The 26,122-nt window shown below is 50.7% G+C and overlaps 1 protein-coding gene across 7 annotated transcripts in view; it reads left to right on the top strand.

The window, feature by feature from the left end:
• Positions 1-26,122, top strand: part of HMGXB3 (HMG-box containing 3) — a 205,552-nt gene that overhangs the window by 12,232 nt on the left and 167,198 nt on the right. For all 7 annotated transcript variants that reach the window (XM_068278426.1, XM_068278430.1, XM_068278428.1 and 4 more), the window contains exons 3-5: positions 1,898-2,072; positions 10,361-10,858; positions 13,162-13,260. In XM_068278426.1, coding sequence (XP_068134527.1) covers positions 1,898-2,072; positions 10,361-10,858; positions 13,162-13,260 — 772 coding nt within the window. The remainder of the gene's footprint in view (positions 1-1,897; positions 2,073-10,360; positions 10,859-13,161; positions 13,261-26,122) is intronic.

The raw sequence follows: 26,122 nt of genomic DNA, 5'->3' as shown, positions 1-26,122 counted from the left end.
CTATGCTGTTGCTGTGATGAGAGTCGAGTTCTCACACTTCCTGTGAGTTGCAACTCTAATGAGTTGCTGGTGCCGGAATAAAGGTGTAGTGCTGTTGCCAATAGCAACCAACTTATAGTTTCTTACACACAACATAAGCTGTTCCAGAAAGAGTCCCAGGTGCCTGGGAGGCAGAGAACCTCTGCTGTATCTGCTAATAGTATGACAATACAATCTGACCATTCTGTCTGCCACCTAGGCACCCTTATCCATTAGCCTCCTAGTGAAGTGGAAATTTCAGTTATTAACCCTTCCAGTATTTTTATACCAGTATTTGTTTTTCCATAGAGGTTCTAATGTTGTGTTTAATCATTTGGCCCGAGGCCCACTAGAGAGCTTTGTGCTTTCCAGGAATCTCTAGCACTTGCAGAAATGTTTGGCTAATGTAAGCCGGTGATTACACAAGAGCCATTAGCTGCAGCATTTTCTGAGTGCTTTCCTTCCAGCTGCGCAGGATTTATAATCGTATTTCCTGAAATCGCTCCGGAAACCGCTGGTTGTTTAGCACAAAAATCGTTATTGAAAACATTAGCATGTTTGATAGAAATCGTTGATCTCCAACAGGGACCTGAGCCCTTTGCTGCGCATGTACACTGTCCCAGTTTTAAACATATTGTATGGCCCTCACGGAATTACATTTTAAAATATGCTGAAGAGAAATCGAGAGCCCAATATGGTGTAGTATGTCAAAATTGATTGGATAAATGAAACAGTGAGATGGTAATACTCACAAACACGGGTTACCACCTAGGTAACCACTCATTAGGCAGGTGAGGAGATTAGACCTGTCCTCACTCAGGATTAAGAAGTCGCTCTCTGTAGATAGGAAGAAAGGGGGTAGATCACCCCTCCACCTGGGGTGGACTCAAATATATTGGTAGGTGAACAGAGGCGCTAGAAGGATAAAAGTACATAACATTTTTAAAAAATTGCTGGGAGGAAGTGGTGGACTCGCCTCTGTTAAAGCAGACACCAAGGACTGTAAATATATGGATATACACATTTATTGAAAATACCCCAAAGATGCAACGCGTTTCGCAGGCACAGCCCACTTCTTCAGGCAATAAGCAGGGGATAAACAACAGCAATTCAGTTATAGCAAGCAGAGCGCCTCTGTACTCAATACTTTTATCCTTCTGGCGCCTCTGTTCACCTACCAATATATTTTATAATATGTGGCGTTTATGGCTCTCTCAGACAAAAAGGTTCCTGACCCCTGCCTTAGAGCATAGGTGACATTTTTAATTTCATACCATTTTTACAGTTCCCCTTTTGGGCAGAGGTCTGTAAGTTAGAGACTTATAGCGGATGGAAGACTCATGAGTAGTAAGGCTGGATTCACAGCTGTGTTCCATGTGAAAGCAGCAATAGCTCGTCAGAGCAGCGCAGAACGGTGATACTGTCAGTTTGGCTACTTTCACTTTACTATTTTCCTCACTCTGATGCAGGAATTTGCCTGATAGAGCCATGATTCTGCAGAACTGTATTACTATCACAGGCTATTTACACACCGTTATATCAATCAATTATACAGTATTCCAACAATTTTATTATGGCATCTTTAAAAGGACAAATCAAAAAGCAAAAACAATATTAAATAAAGAGGAATGCAATATTTCTGACATAGTCACATGGTCACTCCTGGTTGACCCGCCCACCAGCTAAATCTACAGAGTACCAGAGGCGAGCTGTACTGCAGTTTGAGAAAGGGATTAAGCCCAATGCTTCTCTTCACTACAATGTTCATACTTATTTATTAGGCTGGCTGGTTTGTTCTGGGTTTAGTCGGGTTATTTAAGAATAAATAGCAGTGTGGTATATTGAGAGATTTGACCTAACACCCCTCTGTGTACTGTAGGTCGGCATACTTGCTGTACTACTATGATATCTACCTCAGTGTCCAGCAGAAGGTGCCTCACCTGCCCCAGTCTGAGATCAACAAGAGGATCAGCGAGAGCTGGAAGCTACTGAGCGTTGCCGAAAAGAGTTATTACCTAGAGAGGGCCAAGCTGGAGAAGGAGGGCCTGGACTCTGTGAGTATCCACCTCAGGGACATGGTCATTGCAGGTGTCTGACTGACTCTGGGACATCACCATTGCAGGTGTCTGACTGACTCGGGGACATCACCATTGCAGGTGTCTGACTGACTCGGGGACATCGCCATAGCAGGTGTCTGACTGACTCGGGGACATCGCCATAGCAGGTGTCTGACTGACTCGGGGACATCGCCATAGCAGTTGTCTGACTGACTCGGGGACATCACCATAGCAGGTGTCTGTCTGACTCGGGGACATCACCATTGCAGGTGTCTGACTGACTCGGGGACATCGCCATAGCAGGTGTCTGACTGACTCGGGGACATCACCATTGCAGGTGTCTGACTGACTCGGGGACATCGCCATGGCAGGTGTCTGTCTGACTCGGGGACATCACCATTGCAGGTGTCTGACTGACTCGGGGACATCGCCATAGCAGGTGTCTGACTGACTCGGGGACATCACCATTGCAGGTGTCTGACTGACTCGGAGACATCGCCATAGCAGGTGTCTGTCTGACTCGGGGACATCGCCATAGCAGGTGTCTGTCTGACTCGGGGACATCGCCATAGCAGGTGTCTGTCTGACTCGGGGACATCGCCATAGCAGGTGTCTGTCTGACTCGGGGACATCGCCATAGCAGGTGTCTGTCTGACTCGGGGACATCGCCATTGCAGGTGTCTATATGACTAAAGGGCTTTATTACCTAGAGAGGGCCAAGCTGGAGAAGGAGGGCCTGGACTCTGTGAGTATATCCACCTCAGGGACATGGTCATAGCAGGTGTCTGTCTGACTCAGGGACATCGCCATTGCAGGTGTCTGTCTGACTCGGGGACATCGCCATAGCAGGTGTCTGTCTGACTCAGGGACATCGCCATTGCAGGTGTCTGACTGACTAAAGGGCTTTATTACCTAGAGCGGGCTGACTAAAGGACTGACGTTATATAATATAATAGAAGCATTACAGGTGTTCCTGGATATGCCAATAACTAACTTTGAAAATTGAGATGTTTTAGACAGCGATATTAGACAGCGATATTAGACAGCGATATTAAACAGCGATATTAGACAGCGATATGAATGTATTAAGGGTTCTCCCACACAACAGTTCCTCCTGTCCTCCTCGGCAACTTCAAGCTGACTACTCAATAGAGAGGACTTTCTGAGTTCAGGCCCACCATAAAATTAAAGTGGGCCTGAACTCAGAAAGTCCTCTCTGCTGTAAAAGATAAGCAACAGCATAATGATCTTTAACCTTCTGTGCCGAATGCCTGACACTGTGACGGGCATGCCACTCAAGAGGTTTTGCTGGCCTCAGGAGTTCCCCCCCCCCCCCGTATAAAACTATTTGGTTATATGGCTGCATAAGGTGTTAGCTAGCACTAGGCTATCTAATATAAGTGTCTATAAGTGTGTATAAGGGACTGCGCATGGCGTCGGAGACATCATGACTTCATGTATGATCCACACCACAGAGAGAGCGGAGCTGTGCGGGAGGCTGCGGCGATCACTGGAACCAGGCCGGGTAATGTATAAGTGTCCACAACCCACTGATTGCCCCGATCACCCTGCTTATACATTACCCAGCCTGGTTCCAGTGATCACCGCAGCGCTCCCGCACAGCTCCGGTCTATGGGGAGGATCGGGACTGCGCATGGCGTCGGAGACATCATGACTTCATATATGATCCACACCACAGAGAGAGCGGAGCTGTGCGGGAGGCTGCGGCGATCGCTGGAACCAGGCTGGGTAATGTATAAGCAGGGTGATCGGGGCAATCAGTGGGTTGTGGACACTTATACATTACCCGGCCTGGTTCCAGTGATCGCCACAGCCTCCCGCACAGCTCCGGTCTATGGGGAGGATCAGGACTGCGCATGGCGTCGGAGACATCATGACTTCATATATGATCCACACCACAGAGAGAGCGGAGCTGTGCGGGAGGCTGCGCCGATCGCTGGAACCAGGCTGGGTAATGTATAAGCAGGGTGATCGGGGCAATCAGTGGGTTGTGGACACTTATACATTACCCGGCCTAGTTCCAGTGATCGCCACAGCCTCCCGCACAGCTCCGGTCTATGGGGAGGATCGGGACTGCGCATGGCGTCGGAGACATCATGACTTCATATATGATCCACACCACAGAGAGAGCGGAGCTGTGCGGGAGGCTGCGGCGATCGCTGGAACCAGGCTCGGTAATGTATACGCAGGGTGATCGGGGCAATCTGTAGGTTGTGGACACTTAGATAGCCTAGTGCTAGCTAACACCTTATGCAGCTATATAACCAAATAGTTTTATACGGGGGGACTCAGTCTAGCAAACCTCCTGAGAGGCGTAACGCTCAGGAGGTTAAAGAAAAACATTTATTTGTTATAACTGATACAATTCCTGCAATAAATATGCAGTGTGTCTACTTCCTGCTTTCATGGAAGAAGACATACAGTGTATACCTGAGCATAAGTCGAGTTTTTGGGACCAAAAAAGTGGGGGCCTCAGCTGTTATTTGACTCAATATACTCAAGTCGCTATACTGGGGCACCTACAGCCGGATAACCTACACTGGGGCACCTATGGCTGGCTAACCTATACTGGGGCACCTATGGCTGGCTAACCTATACTGAAGCACCTATGGCTGGATAACCTACACTGGGGCACCTATGGCTGGCTAACCTATACTGAAGCACCTATGGCTGGATAACCTATACTGGGGCCCCTATTGCTAGCTAAAATATACTGGGGCACCAATGGCTAGCTAACCTATATTGGAGCACTGATGGCTAGCCCTATACTCAGGATGCCTGTACTGGGGCACCTATGGCTGGCTAACCTACACTGGGGATACCTATACTGGGCCACCTATGGCTAGCTAACCTATACTGGGGCACCTACAGCCGGATAACCTACACTGGGGCACCTATGGCTGGCTAACCTATACTGAAGCACCTATGGCTGGATAACCTACACTGGGGCACCTATGGCTGGATAATCTATACTGGGACACCTACAGCTGGATAACCTACACTGGGGCACCTATGGCTTGCTAACCTATACTGGGGCACCTATGGCTGGCTAATCTATACTGGGGCACCTACACCTGGATAACCTATACTGGGGCCCCTATTGCTAGCTAAAATATACTGGGGCACCAATGGCTAGCTAACCTATATTGGAGCACTGATGGCTAGCCCTATACTCAGGATGCCTGTACTGGGGCACCTATGGCTGGCTAACCTACACTGGGGATACCTATACTGGGCCACCTATGGCTAGCTAACCTATACTGGGGCACCTACAGCCGGATAACCTACACTGGGGCACCTATGGCTGGCTAACCTATACTGAAGCACCTATGGCTGGATAACCTACACTGGGGCACCTATGGCTGGATAATCTATACTGGGACACCTACAGCTGGATAACCTATACTGGGGGCACCTATGGCTGGCTAACCTACACTGGGGATACCTATACTGGGCCACCTATGGCCGGCTAACCTATACTGGTACACCAATGGCTAGCTAACCTATACTGGAGCACCGGTGGCTAGCCCTATACTGGGAATACCTATACTGGGGTACTTATTGCTGGCTAACCTATACTGGGGCACCTATGGCTGGCTAACCTATACTGGGGCACCTATGGCTGGCTAACCTATACTGAAGCACCTATGGCTGGATAACCTATACTGGGGCCCCTATTGCTAGCTAAACTATACTGGGACACCAATGGCTAGCTAACCTATATTGGAACACTGATGGCTAGCCCTATACTCAGGATGCCTGTACTGGGGCACCTATGGCTGGCTAACCTATACTGGGGGCACCTATGGCTGGCTAACCTATACTGGAGCTACCTATACTGGGCCACCTATGGCTGGCTAACCTATACTGGGGGCACCTATGGCTGGCTAACCTACACTGGGGATACCTATACTGGGCCACCTATGGCTAGCTAACCTATACTGGGGGCACCTATGGCTGGCTATCCTATACTAGGGGACCTATGGCTGGCTAACCTATACTGGGGGCACCTATGGCTGGCTAACCTATACTGGGCCACCTTTGGCTAGCTAACCTATACTGGGGGGCACCTATGGCTGGCTAACCTATACTGGGCCACCTATGGCTAGCTAACCTATACTGGGGGCACCTATGGCTGGCTAACCTATACCGAGGGACCTATGGCTGGCTAACCTATACTGGGGGCACCTATGGCTGGCTAACCTATACTGGGTGCACCTATGGCTGGCTAACCTATACTGGGGGCACCTATGGCTGGCTAACCTATACTGGGCCACCTATGGCTAGCTAACCTATACTGGGGGCACCTATGGCTGGCTAACCTACACTGGGGATACCTATACTGGGCCACCTATGGCCGGCTAACCTATACTGGTACACCAATGGCTAGCTAACCTATACTGGAGCACCGGTGGCTAGCCCTATACTGGGGATACCTATAATGGGGTACCTATTGCTGGCTAACCTGTACTGGGGCACCTATGGCTGGCTAACCTATACTGTAACACCAATGGCTGTCTAACCTATATGGGAGCACCGATAGCTAGCCCTATACTCGGCATACCTATACTGGGGCACCTATGGCTGGCTAACCTATACTGGAGATACCTATACTGGGCCACCTATGGCTGGCTAACCTACACTGTGGCCCCTATGGCTGGCTAACCTATACCGGAGCTCCTATGGCTAGCTAACCTATACTGGAGCACCTGTGGATGGCTAACCTATACTGGAGATACCTATAATAATCTGATAATAATAATCTGAACATTTGTATAGCGCTTTTCTCCTGTCGGACTCAAAGCGCTCAAGAGCTGCAGCCACAGGGACGCGCTCAAGAGGCCACCTTGCAGTGTTAGGGAGTCTTGCCTTGAACTCCTTACTGAATAAGTACTTGACCTAGCCAGGATTCGAACCCTGGTCTCCCATGTCAAAGGCAGAGCCCTTAACCAGTACACTTTCCAGCCACTATACTGGGGCACCTATGGCTGGCTAACCTATACTGGGGCTCCTATGGCTACCTAATCTATACTGGAGCACCTGTGGATGGCTAGCCCTATACTCAGGATGCCTGTATTGGGGCACCTATGGCTGGCTAACCTATACTGGGGGCAGCTATGGCTGGCTAACCTATACTGGAGTTACCTATACTGGGCCACCTATGGCTGGCTAACCTATACTGGGGGCACCTATGGCTGGCTAACCTACACTGGGGATACCTATACTGGGCCACCTATGGCTAGCTAACCTATACTGGGGGCACCTATGGCTGGCTAACCTATACCAGGGGACCTATGGCTGGCTAACCTATACCGGGGGACCTATGGCTGGCTAACCTATACTGGGGGCACCTATGGCTGGCTAACCTATACTGGGCCACCTACGGCTAGCTAACCTATACTGGGGGCACCTATGGCTGGCTAACCTACACTGGGACACCTATGGCTGGCTAACCTATACCGAGGGACCTATGGCTGGCTAACCTATACTGGGGGCACCTATGGCTGGCTAACCTATACTGGGGGCACCTATGGCTGGCTAACCTATACCGGGGGGACCTATGGCTGGCTAACCTATACTTGGTGCACCTATGGCTGGCTAACCTATACTGGGGGCACCTATGGCTGGCTAACCTATACCGGGGGGACCTATGGTTGGCTAACCTATACTGGGCCACCTATGGCTAGCTAACCTATACTGGGGGCACCTATGGCTGGCTAACCTACACTGGGGATACCTATACTGGGCCACCTATGGCCGGCTAACCTATACTGGTACACCAATGGCTAGCTAACTTATACTGGAGCACCGGTGGCTAGCCCTAAACTCGGGATACCTATACTGGGGTACCTATTGCTGGCTAACCTATACTGGGGCACTTATGGCTGGCTAACCTATACTGTAACACCAATGGCTGTCTAACCTATATGGGAGCACCGATAGCTAGCCCTATACTCGGCATACCTATACTGGGGCACCTATGGCTGGCTAACCTATACTGGAGATACCTATACTGGGCCACCTATGGCTTTCTAACCTACACTGTGGCCCCTATGGCTGGCTAACCTATACCGGAGCTCCTATGGCTAGCTAACCTATACTGGAGCACCTGTGGATGGCTAACCTATACTGGAGATACCTATACTGGGGCACCTATGGCTGGCTAACCTATACTGGGGCTCCTATGGCTACCTAATCTATACTGGGGCACCTGTGCATGGGTAGCCCTATACTCGGCATACCTATACTGGGGCACCTATGGCTGGCTAACCTATACCAGGGCTCCTATGGCTAGCTAATCTATACTGTAGCACCTGTGGATGGCTAACCTATACTGGAGCACCTGTGGATGGCTAACCTATACTGGGGCACCTGTGCATGGGTAGCCCTATACTCGGCATACCTATACTGGGGCACCTATGGCTGGCTAACCTATACTGGGGCTCCTATGGCTGGCTAATCTATACTGGGGCACCTGTGCATGGGTAGCCCTATACTCGGCATACCTATACTGGGGCACCTATGGCTGGCTAACCTATACTGGGACTCCTATGGCTAGCTAATCTATACTGGAGCACCTGTGCATGGGTAGCCCTATACTCGGCATACCTATACTGGGGCACCTATGGCTGGCTAACCTATACTGGGGCTCCTATGGCTAGCTAATCTATACTGGGGCACCTGTGCATGGGTAGCCCTATACTCGGCATACCTATACTGGGGCACCTATGGCTGGCTAACCTATACCAGGGCTCCTATGGCTGGCTAATCTATACTGGAGCACCTGTGGATGGCTAGCCCTATACTGGGGCACCTGTGGATGGCTAGCCCTATACTCGGCATACCTATACTGGGGCACCTATGGCTGGCTAACCTATACTGGAGCACCTGTGGATGGCTAACCTATACTGGGGCACCTGTGGATGGCTAGCCCTATACTGGGGATACCTATACTGGGGCACCTATGGCTGGCTAACCTATACTGGAGCACCTGTGGATGGCTAGCCCTATACTCGGCATACCTATACTGGGGCACCTATGGATGGCTAGCCCTATACTCGGCATACCTATACTGGGGCACCTGTGGATGGCTAACCTATACTGGGGCACCTGTGGATGGCTAACCTATACTGGGGCACCTGTGGATGGCTAGCCCTATACTCTGCATACCTATACTGGAGCACCTATGGCTGGCTAACCTATACTGGGGCTCCTGTGGATGGCTAGCCCTATACTCTGCATACCTATACTGGGGCACCTATGGCTGGCTAACCTATACTGGGGCTCCTATGGCTGGCTAATCTATACTGGAGCACCTGTGGATGGCTAACCTATACTGGGGATACCTGTACTGGGGCACAGCTGCAACTGCATATTACATACTAACCTCACTGTCAGTTCCTCTCAGAAGCGCACCACTTTCTTCTTACAGTGATTACTTCCACTGAAATATACCAACTGAAATATACCAGTTGCTGTCATTTATATATCAGCTGCTGTCAGTTACAACTGAATGTGCAAGGTAATGTCCATGTTCCCTATGGCTCAAGTGGGTGATACTACAGGAGGTAAGTATGACCTGTGTATGGTTAGTTTGACTTTTTATTTTCAGTTCAGGTTTTCTTTAAGTGCTTTCATAATAAGTGGAAAGGGGTCAGTTTATAAACTTACAGTGCTAATATGTTGCTAAACTTTGCTCTTAATTTCAAGTATATCTAAAGCAATATAAAATAGAAGATACTTAGCATCTGGATGGTCCAGAGACTTCCCGGATCGTAGCGGAGCCCACCGTTCCAGTGCGGGGTCCCTTTATATCTATTCAGCTGGCCCCAGATGAAGAGCTTTCTTCCAGCCCCATTCCTGGCCATGGGCAGACTTACGTGGACTGGGCATACAGGAGTAAGGTCCACACATGGCCAGTAGAACAAAGCACTTTTACATGGAGGAAGAAAGTACAAAGAGAGGTCCACTGCTTAAACCACACAAAACAATTCCAGAAACCAGGGAGTCAACCAGCAGCACTCCGATCCCCAAAGTGTACAAACTCAAGGAGGAAGAAAGCCCAGTCCGGATGCGTTCATCCACCGCCGGGAACTCAACCCGAAGACAATGAGGGCCCCTCGCGGCAACGGTGGTCTCTACAAGGATCCTGGAAGTTTCTGGACCTTCCATAGGCTTCCCACTACTGAGGTGTCCAATTGTTGTGTTATTTTTTCAATTGCCTCAGCTGTAACATATATGTTTTTATGTCCTCATTTCTCCAGAACATTAAATGTAACTCGGCCACCATGGTGTCTGACGTCCCGGGGTTCAGAAGGATCCTTCCTCGTTCAGAATACATCTTGATACCAAAACCTCATCCTGAAGAACAACGTCCGCATCAAGAACGTTTGATTCAACCCAGGGACAGTGCAGCCGTGGCTCCTTCAGCTACCTCGTCGCACAATGGAAGGCAGAACGTCATTACTGTGGAATCGGGACAAATCGGCCTTTCTGAACAGCTGATTGATGTAGACGGACTCCCTGACGAAGGGGAAAGTGTTAGTCTGGCAAATGAGCTTCATGAAGTCCTCCCCGCTGGTGTTTATTCCCATTGTTCCAGGCAGGTGGATGATAAAGTAGCAGGGGAAATCATCGTGGATGATGCTACCTTGGAGATAGAAGAAACTAGCACTTACCCGGTCATTGAGGAGGATGGGGGCATCTCTGTGGCAAGATCAGTCACTAGTGGAATGTCTGTTGTTACAGTTATGGCGATCCAGGTAAAGCAACAGAAGTATTACCTCAACTGAAAAATAGTCTGGAGTACAACATCTGCATATTGGAGAAAATGTAAAGCCTAGAGAAGTCTGAGGGCCAGTTCACATGTAAAGCCTAGATATGTCTGAGGGCCAGTTCACATGTAAAGCCTAGATAAGACTGAGGGACAGTTCACATGTAAAGCCTAGAGAAGTCTGAGGGCCAGTTCACATGTAAAGCCTAGATATGTCTGAGGGCCAGTTCACATGTGAAGCCCAGATAAGACTGAGGGCCAGTTCACATGTAAAGCCAAGATAAGTCTGAGGGCCAGTTCACATGTAAAGCCTAGATAAGTCTGAGGGCCAGTTCACATGTAAAGCCTAGATATGTCTGAGGGCCAGTTCACATGTGAAGCCCAGATAAGACTGAGGGCCAGTTCACATGTAAAGCCTAGATAAGTCTGAGGGTCAGTTCACATGTAAAGCCTAGATAAGTCTGAGGGCCAGTTCACATGTAAAGCCTAGATAAGTCTGAGGGCCAGTTCACATGTAAAGCCTAGATAAGTCTGAGGGCCAGTTCACATGTAAAGCCAAGATAAGTCTGAGGGCCAGTTCACATGTAAAGCCTAGATAAGACCGAGGGCCAGTTCACATGTAAAGCCTAGATAAGACTGAGGGCCAGTTCACATGTAAAGCCTAGATAAGACTGAGGGCCAGTTCACATGTAAAGCCTAGATATGTCTGAGGGCCAGTTCACATGTAAAGCCCAGATAAGTCTGAGGGCCAGTTCACATGTAATGCCTAGATAAGTCTGAGGGCCAGTTCACATGTAAAGCCTAGATATGTCTGAGAGCCAGTTCACATGTAAAGCCTAGATAAGTCTGAGGGCCAGTTCACATGTAAAGTCTAGAGAAGTCTGAGGGCCAGTTCACATGTAAAGCCTAGATATGTCTGAGGGCCAGTTCACATGTAAAGCCTAGATATGTCTGAGGGACAGTTCACATGTAAAGCCTAGATAAGACTGAGGGCCAGTTCACATGTAAAGCCTAGATAAGACTGAGGGCCAGTTCACATGTAAAGCCTAGATATGTCTGAGGGCCAGTTCACATGTAAAGCCTAGATATGTCTGAGGGCCAGTTCACATGTAAAGCCTAGATATGTCTGAGGGCCAGTTCACGTGTAAAGCCTAGAGAAGTCTGAGGGCCAGTTCACATGTAAAGCCTAGATAAGACTGAGGGCCAGTTCACATGTAAAGCCTAGATAAGACTGAGGACCAGTTCACATGTACAGCCTAGATAAGACTAAGGTCCAGTTCACATGTAAAGCCTAGATAAGTCTGAGGGCCAGTTCACATGTACAGCCTAGATAAGACTGAGGGCCAGTTCACATGTAAAGCCCAGATAAGTCTGAGGGCCAGTTCACATGTAAAGCCTAGATAAGACTGAGGGCCAGTTCACATGTAAAGCCTAGAGAAGTCTGAGGGCCAGTTCACATGTAAAGCCTAGAGAAGTCTGAGGGCCAGTTCACATATAAAGCCTAGATAAGACTGAGGGCCAGTTCACATGTAAAGCCTAGATAAGACTGAGGGCCAGTTCACATGTAAAGCCTAGATATGTCTGAGGGCCAGTTCACATGTACAGCCTAGAGAAGTCTGAGGGCCAGTTCACATGTACAGCCTAGATATGTCTGAGGGCCAGTTCACATGTAAAGCCTAGAGAAGTCTGAGGGCCAGTTCATGCTGCACCCTCTGTTTTGTGTTGAACCTCAGTGGCACCAGAAGGGGGAGCAGTTCTATTCTATTACATGGACTTATCCACACCAATCCGTTGGGTTTGAAAAATAAGAATATAAGTCAGAGGGAAAGTTCTGTTTAGCATTAGTGCTTCAGATACAGTCAGTGAAATGGTTCTTTTCAGGATAGGTTTGCCTTCACCTATGTTTTTGGGGTTGGTGGTGGTGGGGGGGGGGGGGGGGGGGTGACACCCTTATTGAATAGCCATAGAGAATCTGCAGACTTCTCAGACGTACGCTTTCTGTTCAGGTATGTTGCAGACTTGTATTATCAGTGGTTCTGATCCAGTTTCGTAGTGTGTCTGAAGAAGAAACGTAGGTTTTTGAAAGCTTGCACCCCCCACGTCTTTCTACAGTTGCTCAATAAGGGGATCACCCAAAACTACTTTTGTTATTCTGACAAAAAGGATGTATCTATCTTTTCCACAACACCGGACGACGTCTCACTAGTGTGGGGAAACTAAACTTGGGGGAACATCACTTTTGTTTTTGATATTTTAGTTGATACTGACATATGACAGTAATTTGCTCCGCAGGACACAGAGGAGAACACTCCTGCACCAGCCACCTCGCAGTTCATCATGCTGCCCATGCCAGGTCATCTCTTCTCTGAACCCACTCGGCCTGTTAAACTGGTGAGTACTGGAAATCCTGACTTTTGGTAATCTTCCTAAAGGCAACCGAGCACCACGGGAAACATATTTTTAAAATGAGCCTCCCCATAAGGGACTTCTGCATCTCCTGACATACATTGTGGCGGCGGGCAACCGTGTCCAACACTGCTGGGAAGTAAGAAGCTGCAGCAATCCATGGAGAAGGTGGTGCATCCCATACAGGCTGAGGAGCAGCACCCTGCAGGTAAGTAATAGAGAAGGTGGTGCATCCCATACAGGCTGAGAGAAGAGGAGCAGCACCCTGTAGGTAAGTAATGGAGAAGGTGGTGCATCTGATACAGGCTGGGAGAAGAGGAGCAGCACCCTGTAGGGAAGTAATGGAGAAGGTGGTGCATCCAATACAGGCTGGGAGCAGAGGAGCAGCACCCTGTAGGTAAGTAATGGAGAAGGTGGTGCATCCCATACAGGCCGATGAGCAGCACCTCCTAGGTAAGTAATGGAGAAGGTGGTGCATTCCATACGGGCCGAGGAGCAGCACCTCCTAGGTAAGTAATGGAGAAGGTGGTGCATCCCATACAGGCAGAGGAGCAGCACCCTGTAGGTAAGTAATAGAGAAGGTCGTGCATCCGATACAGGCCGGGAGCAGAGGAGCAGCACCCTGTAGGTAAGTAATGGAGAAGGTGGTGCATCCCATATGGGCCAGGGAGCAGAGGAGCAGCACCCTGTAGGTAAGTAATGGAGAAGGTGGTGCATCCCATACAGGCTGGGAGCAGAGGAGCAGCACCCTGTAGGTAAGTAATGGAGAAGGTGGTGCATCCCATACAGGCTAGGAGCAGCACCCTGTAGGTAAGTAATGGAGAAGGTGGTGCATCCCATACAGGCCGGGAGCAGAGGAGCAGCACCCTGCAGGTAAGTAATGGAGAAGGTGGTGCATCCCATACAGGCTGGGAGCAGCACCCTGTAGGTAAGTAATGGAGAAGGTGGTGCATCCCATACAGGCTGGGAGCAGAGGAGCAGCACCCTGTAGGTAAGTAATGGAGAAGGTGGTGCATCCCATACAGGCTGGGAGCAGAGGAGCAGCACCCTGTAGGTAAGTAATGGAGAAGGTGGTGCATCCCATACAGGCTGGTAGCAGAGGAGCAGCACCCTGTAGGTAAGTAATGGAGAAGGTGGTGCATCCCATACAGGCTGGGAGCAGAGGAGCAGCACCCTGTAGGTAAGTAATGGAGAAGGTGGTGCATCCCATACAGGCTGGGAGCAGAGGAGCAGCACCCTGTAGGTAAGTAATGGAGAAGGTGGTGCATCCCATACAGGCTGGGAGCAGAGGAGCAGCACCCTGTAGGTAAGTAATGGAGAAGGTGGTGCATCCCATACAGGCTGGGAGCAGAGGAGCAGCACCCTGTAGGTAAGTAATGGAGAAGGTGGTGCATCCCATACAGGCTGGGAGCAGAGGAGCAGCACCCTGTAGGTAAGTAATGGAGAAGGTGGTGCATCCCATACAGGCTGGGAGCAGATGAGCAGCACCCTGTAGGTAAGTAATGGAGAAGGTGGTGCATCCCATACAGGCTGGGAGCAGAGGAGCAGCACCCTGTAGGTAAGTAATGGAGAAGGTGGTGCATCCTATACAGGCTGGTAGCAGAGGAGCAGCACCCTGTAGGTAAGTAATGGAGAAGGAGGTGCATCCCATACAGGCTGGTAGCAGAGGAGCAGCACCCTGTAGGTAAGTAATGGAGAAGGAGGTGCATCCCATACAAGCTGGTAGCAGAGGAGCAGCACCCTGCAGGTAAGTAATGGAGAAGGTGGTGCATCCCATACAGGCTGGGAGCAGAGGAGCAGCACCCTGTAGGTAAGTAATGAGAAGGTGGTGCATCCCATACAGGCTGGGAGCAGAGGAGCAGCACCTCCTAGGTAAGTAATGGAGAAGGTGGTGCATCCCATACAGGCTGGGAGCAGAGGAGCAGCACCCTGCAGGTAAGTAATGGAGAAGGTGGTGCATCCCATACAGGCTGGGAGCAGAGGAGCAGCACCCTGTAGGTAAGTAATGGAGAAGGTGGTGCATCCCATACGGGCCGGGGAGCAGAGGAGCAGCACCCTGCAGGTAAGTAATGGAGAAGGTGGTGCATCCCATACAGGCTGGGAGCAGAGGAGCAGCACCCTGTAGGTAAGTAATGGAGAAGGTGGTGCATCCCATACAGGCTGGGAGAAGAGGAGCAGCACCCTGTAGGTAAGTAATGGAGAAGGTGGTGCATCCCATACAGGCTGGGAGAAGAGGAGCAGCACCCTGTAGGTAAGTAATGGAGAAGGTGGTGCATCCCATACAGGCTGGTAGCAGAGGAGCAGCACCCTGTAGGTAAGTAATGGAGAAGGTGGTGCATCCCATACAGGATGGGAGCAGAGGAGCAGCACCCTGTAGGTAAGTAATGGAGAAGGTGGTGCATCCCATACAGGCTGGGAGCAGAGGAGCAGCACCCTGTAGGTAAGTAATGGAGAAGGTGGTGCATCCCATACAGGCTGGGAGCAGAGGAGCAGCACCCTGTAGGTAAGTAATGGAGAAGGTGGTGCATCCCATACAGGCTGGGAGCAGAGGAGCAGCACCCTGTAGGTAAGTAATGGAGAAGGTGGTGCATCCCATACAGGCTGGGAGCAGAGGAGCAGCACCCTGTAGGTAAGTAATGGAGAAGGTGGTGCATCCCATACAGGCTGGGAGCAGAGGAGCAGCACCCTGTAGGTAAGTAATGGAGAAGGTGGTGCATCCCATACAGGCTGGGAGCAGATGAGCAGCACCCTGTAGGTAAGTAATGGAGAAGGTGGTGCATCCCATACAGGCTGGGAGCAGAGGAGCAGCACCCTGTAGGTAAGTAATGGAGAAGGTGGTGCATCCTATACAGGCTGGTAGCAGAGGAGCAGCACCCTGTAGGTAAGTAATGGAGAAGGAGGTGCATCCCATACAGGCTGGTAGCAGAGGAGCAGCACCCTGTAGGTAAGTAATGGAGAAGGAGGTGCATCCCATACAAGCTGGTAGCAGAGGAGCAGCACCCTGCAGGTAAGTAATGGAGAAGGTGGTGCATCCCATACAGGCTGGGAGCAGAGGAGCAGCACCCTGTAGGTAAGTAATGAGAAGGTGGTGCATCCCATACAGGCTGGTAGCAGAGGAGCAGCACCTCCTAGGTAAGTAATGGAGAAGGTGGTGCATCCCATACAGGCTGGGAGCAGAGGAGCAGCACCCTGCAGGTAAGTAATGGAGAAGGTGGTGCATCCCATACAGGCTGGGAGCAGAGGAGCAGCACCCTGTAGGTAAGTAATGGAGAAGGTGGTGCATCCCATACGGGCCGGGGAGCAGAGGAGCAGCACCCTGCAGGTAAGTAATGGAGAAGGTGGTGCATCCCATACAGGCTGGGAGCAGAGGAGCAGCACCCTGTAGGTAAGTAATGGAGAAGGTGGTGCATCCCATACAGGCTGGGAGAAGAGGAGCAGCACCCTGCAGGTAAGTAATGGAGAAGGTGGTGCATCCCATACAGGCTGGGAGCAGAGGAGCAGCACCCTGTAGGTAAGTAATGGAGAAGGTGGTGCATCCCATACAGGCTGGTAGCAGAGGAGCAGCACCCTGTAGGTAAGTAATGGAGAAGGTGGTGCATCCCATACAGGCTGGGAGCAGAGGAGCAGCACCCTGTAGGTAAGTAATGGAGAAGGTGGTGCATCCCATACAGGCTGGGAGCAGAGGAGCAGCACCCTGTAGGTAAGTAATGGAGAAGGTGGTGCATCCCATACAGGCTGGGACCAGAGAAGCAGCACCCTGTAGGTAAGTAATGGAGAAGGTGGTGCATCCCATACAGGCCGAGGAGCAGCACCCTGTAGGTAAGTAATGGAGAAGGTGGTGCATCCCATACAGGCTGGGAGCAGAGGAGCAGCACCCTGTAGGTAAGTAATGGAGAAGGTGGTGCATCCCATACAGGCTGGGAGCAGAGGAGCAGCACCCTGTAGGTAAGTAATGGAGAAGGTGGTGCATCCCATACAGGCTGGGAGCAGAGGAACAGCACCCTGTAGGTAAGTAATGGAGAAGGTGGTGCATCCCATACAGGCTGGGAGCAGAGGAGCAGCACCCTGTAGGTAAGTAATGGAGAAGGTGGTGCATCCCATACAGGCTGGGAGCAGAGGAGCAGCACCCTGTAGGTAAGTAATGGAGAAGGTGGTGCATCCCATACAGGCCGAGGAGCAGCACCCTGTAGGTAAGTAATGGAGAAGGTGGTGCATCCCATACAGGCTGGGAGCAGAGGAGCAGCACCCTGTAGGTAAGTAATGGAGAAGGTGGTGCATCCCATACAGGCTGGGAGCAGAGGAGCAGCACCCTGTAGGTAAGTAATGGAGAAGGTGGTGCATCCCATACAGGCTGGGAGCAGAGGAACAGCACCCTGTAGGTAAGTAATGGAGAAGGTGGTGCATCCCATACAGGCTGGGAGCAGAGGAGCAGCACCCTGTAGGTAAGTAATGGAGAAGGTGGTGCATCCCATACAGGCTGGGAGCAGAGGAGCAGCACCCTGTAGGTAAGTAATGGAGAAGGTGGTGCATCCCATACAGGCCGAGGAGCAGCACCCTGTAGGTAAGTAATGGAGAAGGTGGTGCATCCCATACAGGCTGGGAGAAGAGGAGCAGCACCCTGCAGGTAAGTAATAGAGAAGGTCGTGCATCCGATACAGGCTGGGAGCAGAGGAGCAGCACCCTGCAGGTAAGTAATGGAGAAGGTGGTGCATCCCATACAGGCCGGGGAGCAGAGGAGCAGCACCCTGCAGGTAAGTAATGGAGAAGGTGGTGCATCCCATACAGGCTGGGAGCAGAGGAGCAGCACCCTGTAGGTAAGTAATGGAGAAGGTGGTGCATCCCATACAGGATGGGAGCAGAGGAGCATCACCCTGCAGGCAAGTAATGGAGAAGGTGGTGCATCCCGTACAGGCTGGGGAGCAGAGAAGCAGCACCCTGTAGGTAAGTAATAGAGAAGGTGGTGCATCCCATACAGACTGGGAGCAGAGGAGCAGCACCCTGCAGGTAAGTAATAGAGAAGGTGGTGCATCCCATACAGGCCGGGGAGCAGAGGAGCAGCACCCTGCAGGTAAGTAATGGAGAAGGTGGTGCATCCCATACAGGCTGGGAGCAGAGGAGCAGCACCCTGTAGGTAAGTAATGGAGATGGTGGTGCATCCCATACAGGCTGGGAGCAGAGGAGCAGCACCCTGCAGGTAAGTAATAGAGAAGGTAGTGCATCCCATACAGGCCGGGGAGCAGAGGAGCAGCACCCTGCAGGTAAGTAATGGAGAAGGTGGTGCATCCCATTCAGGCTGGGAGCAGAGGAGCAGCACCCTGTAGGTAAGTAATGGAGAAGGTGGTGCATCCCATACAGGCTGGGAGCAGAGGAGCAGCACCCTGTAGGTAAGTAATGGAGAAGGTGGTGCATCCCATACAGGCCGGGGAGCAGAGGAGCAGCACCCTGTAGGTAAGTAATGGAGAAGGTGGTGCATCCCATACAGGCTGGGAGCAGAGGAGCAGCACCCTGTAGGTAAGTAATGGAGATGGTGGTGCATCCCATACAGGCTGGGAGCAGAGGAGCAGCACCCTGTAGGTAAGTAATGGAGATGGTGGTGCATCCCATACAGGCTGGGAGCAGAGGAGCAGCACCCTGTAGGTAAGTAATGGAGAAGGTGGTGCATTCCATACAGGCTGGGAGCAGAGGAGCAGCACCCTGTAGGTAAGTAATGGAGAAGGTGGTGCATCCGATACAGGCTGGGAGCAGAGGAGCAGCACCCTGTAGGTAAGTAATGAGAAGGTGGTGCATCCGATACAGGCTAGGAGCAGAGGAGCAGCACCCTGTAGGTAAGTAATGGAGAAGGTGGTGCATCCGATACAGGCTGGGAGCAGAGGAGCAGCACCCTGTAGGTAAGTAATGAGAAGGTGGTGCATCCCATACAGGCTGGGAGCAGAGGAGCAGCACCCTGTAGGTAAGTAATGGAGAAGGAGGTGCATCCCATACAGGCTGGTAGCAGAGGAGCAGCACCCTGTAGGTAAGTAATAGAGAAGGTGGTGCATCCCATACAGGCTGGGAGCAGAGGAGCAGCACCCTGTAGGTAAGTAATGGAGATGGTGGTGCATCCCATACAGGCTGGGAGCAGAGGAGCAGCACCCTGTAGGTAAGTAATAGAGAAGGTGGTGCATCCCATACAGGCCGGGGAGCAGAGGAGCAGCACCCTGCAGGTAAGTAATAGAGAAGGTGGTGCATCCCATACGGGCCGAGGAGCAGCACCCTGCAGGTAAGTAATAGAGAAGGTCGTGCATCCCATACAGGCTGGGAGAAGAGGAGCAGCACCCTGTAGGTAAGTAATGGAGAAGGTCGTGCATCCCATACAGGCTGGGGAGCAGAGGAGCAGCACCCTGTAGGTAAGTAATGGAGAAGGTGGGGCATCCCATACGAGCAGAGGAGCAGCACCCTGTACGTAATGACTTCCCCCCCCTCCAACTCAGTGAAGATCCCGCCTTATGGGGAGGGTCATTTAAGGAACATTTTCCTGTGGGGCTTTTTTGCCTTTAGCCATGTTGTTAATATTTGAGGCCATTATGGCACCTTTGTGCTTGTTTTATGCTCTCTTGATGACATGTTTATCCTGCCATCACTACTACGTCCGGCCATCACCACATCACTACTACGTCCGGCCATCACCGCATAACTACTACATCCTGCCATCACCACATCACTACTACGTCCGGCCATCACTACTACATCCTGCCATCACCACATCACTACTACATCCTGCCATCACCACATCACTACTAAATCCTGCCATCACCACATCACTACTACATCCTGCCATCACCACATCACTACTACGTCCTCCCATCACCACATCACTACTACATCCTGCCATCACCACATCACTACTACGTCCTCCCATCACCACATCACTACTACATCCTGCCATCACCACACCACTACTACATCCTGCCATCACCACATCACTACTACATCCTGCCATCACTACTACATCCTGCCATCACCACATCACTACTACATCCTGCCATCACCACATCACTACTATGTCCGGCCATCACTGCATCACTACTACATCCTGCCATCACTACTACATCCTGCCATCACCACATCACTACTACATCCTGCCATCACTACTACATCCTGCCATCACCACATCACTACTACATCCTGCCATCACCACATCACTACTATGTCCGGCCATCACTGCATCACTACTACATCCTGCCATCACTACTACATCCTGCCATCACCACATCACTACTACATCCTGCCATCACCACATCACTACTAAATCCTGCCATCACCACATCACTACTACATCCTGCCATCACCACATCACTACTACGTCCTCCCATCACCACATCACTACTACATCCTGCCATCATCACATCACTACTACGTCCTCCCATCACCACATCACTACTACATCCTGCCATCACCACACCACTACTACATCCTGCCATCACCACATCACTACTACATCCTGCCATCACTACTACATCCTGCCATCACCACATCACTACTACATCCTGCCATCACCACATCACTACTATGTCCGGCCATCACTGCATCACTACTACATCCTGCCATCACTACTACATCCTGCCATCACCACATCACTACAACGTCCTCTCATCACCACATCACTACTACGTCCTGCCATCACTGCATCACTACTACATCCTGCCATCACTACTATGTCCGGCCATCACTGCATCACTACTACATCCTGCCATCACCACATCACTACTATGTCCTCCCATCACCACATCACTACTACATCCTGCCATCACTACTATGTCCGGCCATCACTGCATCACTACTACATCCTGCCATCACTGCATCACTACTACATCCTGCCATCACTGCATCACTACTACATCCTGCCATCACCACATCACTACTACGTCCTGCCATCACTGCATCACTACTACATCCTGCCATCACTACTATGTCCGGCCATCACTGCATCACTACTACATCCTGCCATCACCACATCACTACTATGTCCTCCCATCACCACATCACTACTACGTCCTGCCATCACTGCATCACTACTACGTCCTGCCATCACCACATCACTACTACGTTCCTCCCATCACTGCATCACTACTGCGTCCTGCCATCACTGCATCACTACTACATCCTGCCATCACTGCATCACTACTACATCCTGCCATCACCACATCACTACTACGTCCTCCCATCACCACATCACTACTACGTCCTGCCATCACTGCATCACTACTACGTCCTGCCATCACCACATCAGTACTACGTCCTCCCATCACCACATCAGTACTACGTCCTCCCATCACTACATCACTACTACGTCCTGCCATCACTGCATCACTACTACATCCTGCCATCACTGCATCACTACTACATCCTGACATCACCACATCACTACTACGTTCTCCCATCACCACATCACTACTACGTCCTGCCATCACTGCATCACTACTACGTCCTGCCATCACCACATCACTACTACGTCCTCCCATCACTGCATCACTACTACGTCCTGCCATCACTGCATCACTACTACATCCTGCCATCACCACATCACTACTACATCCTCCCATCACTGCATCACTACTACATCCTCCCATCACTGCATCACTACTACATCCTCCCATCACTACATCACTACTACATCCTGCCATCACTACTATGTCCGGCCATCACCACATCACTACTACATCCTGCCATCACCACATCACTACTACATCCTGCCATCACCACATCACTACTACGTCCTCCCATCACTGCATCACTACTACATCCTCCCATCACTACATCACTACTACATCCTGCCATCACTACTATGTCCGGCCATCACCACATCACTACTACGTCCTTCCATCACTACATCACTACTACATCCTGCCATCACTACTATGTCCGGCCATCACTGCATAACTACTACATCCTGCCATCACTACTACATCCTGCCATCACCACATCACTACTACGTCCTCCAATCACTGCATCACTACTACGTCCTCCCATCACCACATCACTACTACATCCTGCCATCACCACATCACTACTACATCCTCCCATCACTACATCACTACTACATCCTGCCATCACCACATCACTACTACATCCTGCCATCACTGCATCACTACTACATCCTCCCATCACTACATCACTACTACATCCTGCCATCACTACTATGTCCGGCCATCACCACATCACTACTACATCCTGCCATCACCACATCACTACTACATCCTGCCATCACCACATCACTACTACGTCCTCCCATCACTGCATCACTACTACATCCTCCCATCACTGCATCACTACTACATCCTCCCATCACTGCATCACTACTACATCCTGCCATCACTACTATGTCCGGCCATCACCACATCACTACTACATCCTGCCATCACCACATCACTACTACATCCTGCCATCACCACATCACTACTACGTCCTCCCATCACTGCATCACTACTACATCCTCCCATCACTACATCACTACTACATCCTGCCATCACTACTATGTCCGGCCATCACCACATCACTACTACGTCCTCCCATCACTACATCACTACTACATCCTGCCATCACTACTATGTCCGGCCATCACTGCATAACTACTACATCCTGCCATCACTACTACATCCTGCCATCACCACATCACTACTACGTCCTCCAATCACTGCATCACTACTACGTCCTCCCATCACCACATCACTACTACATCCTGCCATCACCACATCACTACTACATCCTCCCATCACTACATCACTACTACATCCTGCCATCACTACTATGTCCGGCCATCACTGCATAACTACTACATCCTGTCATCACTACTACATCCTGCCATCACCACATCACTACTACGTCCTCCAATCACTGCATCACTACTACGTCCTCCCATCACTACTGCGTCCTGCCATCACTGCATAACTACTACATCCTGCCATCACTACTACATCCTGCCATCACTACTACATCCTGCCATCACTACTACGTCCTCCCATCACTGCATCACTACTACGTCCTCCCATCACTGCATCACTACTACGTCCTGCCATCACTGCATCACTACTACATCCTCCCATCACTGCATCACTACTACGTCCTCCCATCACTGCATCACTACTACGTCCTGCCATCGTGGTGATTACGTCCTCCCATCACTACATCACTACTACATCCTGCCATCACTGCATCACTACTACATCCTGCCATCATTACATCACTACTACGTCCTCCCATCACTGCATCACTACTACGTCCTGCCATCACTGCATCACCACTACGTCCTGCCGTCACTACATCACTACTACGTCCTCCCATCACTGCATCACTACTACATCCTCCCATCACTACATCACTACTACATCCTGCCATCACTGCATCACTACTACGTCCTCCCATCACTACATCACTACTACGTCCTGCCATCGTGGTGATTACGTCCTCCCATCACTACATCACTACTACATCCTGCCATCACTGCATCACTACTACGTCCTGCCATCACCACATCAGTACTACGTCCTCCCATCACTGCATCACCACTACGTCCTGCCATCACTGCATCACTACTACGTCCTGCCATCACCACATCAGTACTACGTCCTCCCATCACTGCATCACTACTACGTCCTGCCATCACTGCATAACTACTACGTCCTCCCATCACTGCATCACTACTACGTCCTGCCATCGTGGTGATTACGTCCTCCCATCACTACATCACTACTACATCCTGCCATCACTGCATCACTACTTCGTCCTCCCATCACTGCATCACTACTACGTCCTGCCATCACTGCATCACTACTACGTCCTGCCATCACCACATCAGTACTACGTCCTCCCATCACTGCATCACCACTACGTCCTGCCATCACTGCATAACTACTACGTCCTCCCATCACTGCATCACTACTACGTCCTGCCATCGTGGTGATTACGTCCTCCCATCACTACATCACTACTACATCCTGCCATCACTGCATCACTACTTCGTCCTCCCATCACTGCATCGCTACTACGTCCTGCCATCACTGCATAACTACTACATCCTGTCATCACTACTACGTCCTGCCATCACTATATCATTACTACGTCCTGCCATCACTGCATAACTACTACATCCTGCCATCACTACTATGTCCTCCCATCACTGCATCACTACTACGTCCTCTCATCACTGCATCACTACTACGTCCTGCCATCACCACATCAGTACTACGTCCTCCCATCGCTACATCACTACTACGTCCTGCCATCACTGCATCACTACTACGTCCTGCCATCACCACATCACTACTACGTCCTGCCATCACTGCATCACCACTACGTCCTGCCGTCACTACATCACTACTACGTCCTGCCATCACTGCATCACTACTACATCCTGCCATCACCACATCACTACTACATCCTCCCATCACTGCATCACTACTACATCCTCCCATCACTGCATCACTACTACATCCTCCCATCACTGCATCACTACTACGTCCTCCCATCACTGCATCACTACTACGTCCTGCCATCGTGGTGATTACGTCCTCCCATCACTACATCACTACTACATCCTGCCATCACTGCATCACTACTACATCCTGCCATCATTACATCACTACTACGTCCTCCCATCACTGCATCACTACTACGTCCTGCCATCACTGCATCACCACTACGTCCTGCCGTCACTACATCACTACTACGTCCTCCCATCACTGCATCACTACTACATCCTCCCATCACTACATCACTACTACATCCTGCCATCACTGCATCACTACTACGTCCTCCCATCACTACATCACTACTACGTCCTGCCATCGTGGTGATTACGTCCTCCCATCACTACATCACTACTACATCCTGCCATCACTGCATCACTACTACGTCCTGCCATCACCACATCAGTACTACGTCCTCCCATCACTGCATCACCACTACGTCCTGCCATCACTGCATCACTACTACGTCCTGCCATCACCACATCAGTACTACGTCCTCCCATCACTGCATCACTACTACGTCCTGCCATCACTGCATAACTACTACGTCCTCCCATCACTGCATCACTACTACGTCCTGCCATCGTGGTGATTACGTCCTCCCATCACTACATCACTACTACATCCTGCCATCACTGCATCACTACTTCGTCCTCCCATCACTGCATCACTACTACGTCCTGCCATCACTGCATCACTACTACGTCCTGCCATCACCACATCAGTACTACGTCCTCCCATCACTGCATCACCACTACGTCCTGCCATCACTGCATAACTACTACGTCCTCCCATCACTGCATCACTACTACGTCCTGCCATCGTGGTGATTACGTCCTCCCATCACTACATCACTACTACATCCTGCCATCACTGCATCACTACTTCGTCCTCCCATCACTGCATCGCTACTACGTCCTGCCATCACTGCATAACTACTACATCCTGTCATCACTACTACGTCCTGCCATCACTATATCATTACTACGTCCTGCCATCACTGCATAACTACTACATCCTGCCATCACTACTATGTCCTCCCATCACTGCATCACTACTACGTCCTCTCATCACTGCATCACTACTACGTCCTGCCATCACCACATCAGTACTACGTCCTCCCATCGCTACATCACTACTACGTCCTGCCATCACTGCATCACTACTACGTCCTGCCATCACCACATCACTACTACGTCCTGCCATCACTGCATCACCACTACGTCCTGCCGTCACTACATCACTACTCTGACACAGGAGACCAGGGTTCGAATCTCGGCTCTGCCTGTTCAGTAAGCCAGCACTAATTCAGTAGGAGACCTTTGACAGGTCTCCCTTACACT

The sequence above is a fragment of the Hyperolius riggenbachi genome, chromosome 3 (assembly GCF_040937935.1).
Source record: "Hyperolius riggenbachi isolate aHypRig1 chromosome 3, aHypRig1.pri, whole genome shotgun sequence".
NCBI lineage: Eukaryota > Metazoa > Chordata > Amphibia > Anura > Hyperoliidae > Hyperolius > Hyperolius riggenbachi.
Note: the sequence above shows the minus strand (reverse complement) of the source record. Positions and strands in the feature narration are given on the sequence as shown.